The 2738-nt window shown below is 38.9% G+C and overlaps 1 protein-coding gene across 1 annotated transcript; it reads right to left on the bottom strand.

Moving 5' to 3' along the window:
- Positions 1-896: 896 nt before the first annotated feature.
- On the bottom strand, positions 897-2532 carry LOC135718335 (uncharacterized). The gene is made up of 3 exons (XM_065240681.1): positions 2083-2532; positions 1210-1599; positions 897-1093 (listed from the first exon to the last, which is right to left on the bottom strand). Exons 1-3 carry the CDS (start codon positions 2498-2500, stop codon positions 897-899), a joined length of 1005 nt encoding a protein of 334 aa, XP_065096753.1. The 5' UTR covers positions 2501-2532.
- Positions 2533-2738: the final 206 nt, after the last annotated feature.

The following is a 2738-nucleotide window of genomic DNA, read 5'->3' on the forward strand; positions in this document are numbered from 1 at the left end:
TGCACTGTGTAGCTACTTTGCTACAATGTGAATAACCAAAGCCTGTAAATAGTTTTGTTTTCAGTATTCACAATAATAAAGAATAGTAGAAATGTGTAATCCCACTTAATGATCTGTCTTTTTTTTAAAGAAAAGTGCTAGTATTGGAACCACCTTATATTGTCTGATTTAAAATGGATTAAAAGAAAACATTTTTGATGTAAATAGTTTTATTTTCTGTTTAATTTGTAACAAATGTACAGTTGACACATTTTAACAAACATTCTTTTCTCCATGTACTATGAATAATTGTGATAAAGTGCTGTGTCGTATAGATAATAAGAAATTACAATAAAACATTTTTAGGTAACATATTGCTTGTGATTGATTTTAACCTCCATTTACCATGTAAAAGGCAATACACAAACACAGTAAGCAAAGGTACTATGTTATTATTTCAGTGAATAAGTGGTGCCCTTTAGGGTCTCATTGAGGTTTAACTGACTGCTAACAATAGGCACTGGATTAGCTTTTACACTTGTAAACATACACAATAAATAATAAAAAAAAAAAAAATAACATTCTTAACTCTAAAACTGCCTGTTTAACTTCAGATGAATGTAACTTTGCCATAACTGTTGGCTGAAAACATTAAGAAATATGCCAAACATTACGTGCAATATGTGTAGTTTCAAAAAAAAAATTTTTTTTTACTATATTATCCTTGTGTATCCCACAAGTTGAAACAAAATGAGGTAGCATATTTCTCAGAAATGTAAACGCAGAAAGTAGTACTTTTTGCTTATTCAGAACACTGAACGGAAACCATGACCATTACCTAGCAATTAAAATGAAAAAAAAAAACATTAACTGAACATTATAGGCAAATCCTTTCCTATATTAAAAAAAAACAACAGCTACAAGTTGTAGTAGTGTGCACTATGTATAATTGAAGAAGTGCTAGGATTCTCATCTTGGGTGGATGGAGATTCTGATTGCCGATGCTGATGTGGATGATTCACTGGCAGCAGGGCAGTAGGCTGGGTTGGCTGAAACTGCTGGGACAAGGACCAAGCACTAGGGATTGATGTTGGTGGGATTGTCGTGGTCCAGGCTGGTAATTGTAAGGAATGAGATTGAGGCTGACTAGGCATTGCTGCAGGATGAGGTTGAGGCTGACCAGGCATTGTTGAAGCATGAAGATGAGGCTGACCAGGTTTTATAACGCACTTGCAAGAGTGCCCATTAGTTGGAGAAACATTTGGTTAGTGGCCTGTTGCTGTGCCTGCATTACCTGGAATCTTCTCTCCTCGGCTTCCTGTTGTGCCTTAAGTATTCTCTCAAAACAGGCAGCCTCTTGAGCCACTTGGCTTTCTTCAGCTCTTTGCAAATCTGTCAGCATCCTTTTGTTGTCCATTATATATGACTGGACTTCATCATCAGCTTTACAAGACTTTTTCTTTCTTTTTCGAGCTTTGGCTCCAGGAATGGGCAGTCTCCCTCCTCTGATGCTTTCTTCATTGACATTGCTCTCTGTGCTTGGATCATCAGACACTCCTTCATCAGCAGCAGCAGTGATTGAGATATCAGTATGGGATGATACGTTGCTTGAATCTCCCACTGTTTGGAAATACACAATTTCTCAGTGTTAGTCATATCATTTTAATGCGGATGAAAATATATATTTCAATGCACAGTGCAAACTGTGTGTGTGTGTGTGTGTGTGTGTGTGTGTGTGTGTGTGTGTGTGTGTGTCTAACCGTTCCTCAAAAGGAAGGCTACATCTATCTGGAGGTCGCATATGCAGGCTGTTTCGTCATCAAACCTGGTTTATTTAAGTTAACTGAGCAACAAACAACAATTTACGATTAACTAAGAATAATAGTCACCTTTATAATTGTTAATATTCTGAAATAAGAAAGTCTTGATGACGTACACAGCCTACAAATGCGACATACAGAGGATGCAGCCTTCTGTTTGAGAAACGTACGATATAACATGATTACTTTAATGTGAAGTAAATTGATGTCATTTTGGCATAGCGAATGCATATTACAATAGATAACTAGTTAAACCATAACTTTCGAAAAGTGGTAAACTCACCGTCAATATCTGTGTCAGATGCGGTAGCCCGGTCACCTGTGTTAGCATCATTGGAAGAGGACGAAGTTGAATTTTCATGGGACTCAACAACATCCACTGGATCAACGTCTGGTTTTGTCCCAAGTATTTTGTCCAGATCATCGTACCAGGGGAACTTGTCTTTCTCGTTACCCGAGCTGCCTGTTTTATTAAGTGCATCTCGCACTTGGATGTACTGCTGGCGGAGTTTTTTCGCCTTAATCCGGCACTGCTCCACAGACCTATGAAATCCCCTATCCCTGAGCTGTTTGCTAAATAAAGAGAAAACCGCGCTGTTCTTATGAGTTTTTGAAAGTTGTGATCTAATATGTTCATCAGACCAAATTTCTATGAGGTTTCGCACCTCCTCGCAACTCCAAGTCTGTCCGCGACCTGCCATTGTTGTGCTAATACTGCTAATGTAAACTGTCAACAAGCACTTCCTCATCCCATAATGCACAGCGCCGCTGATTACGGCAGCTGGTTTAGTTCAAAATGCGCAATAATTTTTGCAGTTAGGTCTGTTCGGTCTCGGATCGTGTTCTCACCACAAACGAACCGCTCCAGAGTTCGTTTGAAAGCGTACCGAGACCACCTCTGCAAGCTGGTCTCGGTCCGTTTGTTTGGTCCGCTTTTGG

Source organism: Paramisgurnus dabryanus, chromosome 10, assembly GCF_030506205.2.
Source record: "Paramisgurnus dabryanus chromosome 10, PD_genome_1.1, whole genome shotgun sequence".
Classification (NCBI taxonomy): Eukaryota; Metazoa; Chordata; class Actinopteri; order Cypriniformes; family Cobitidae; genus Paramisgurnus; species Paramisgurnus dabryanus.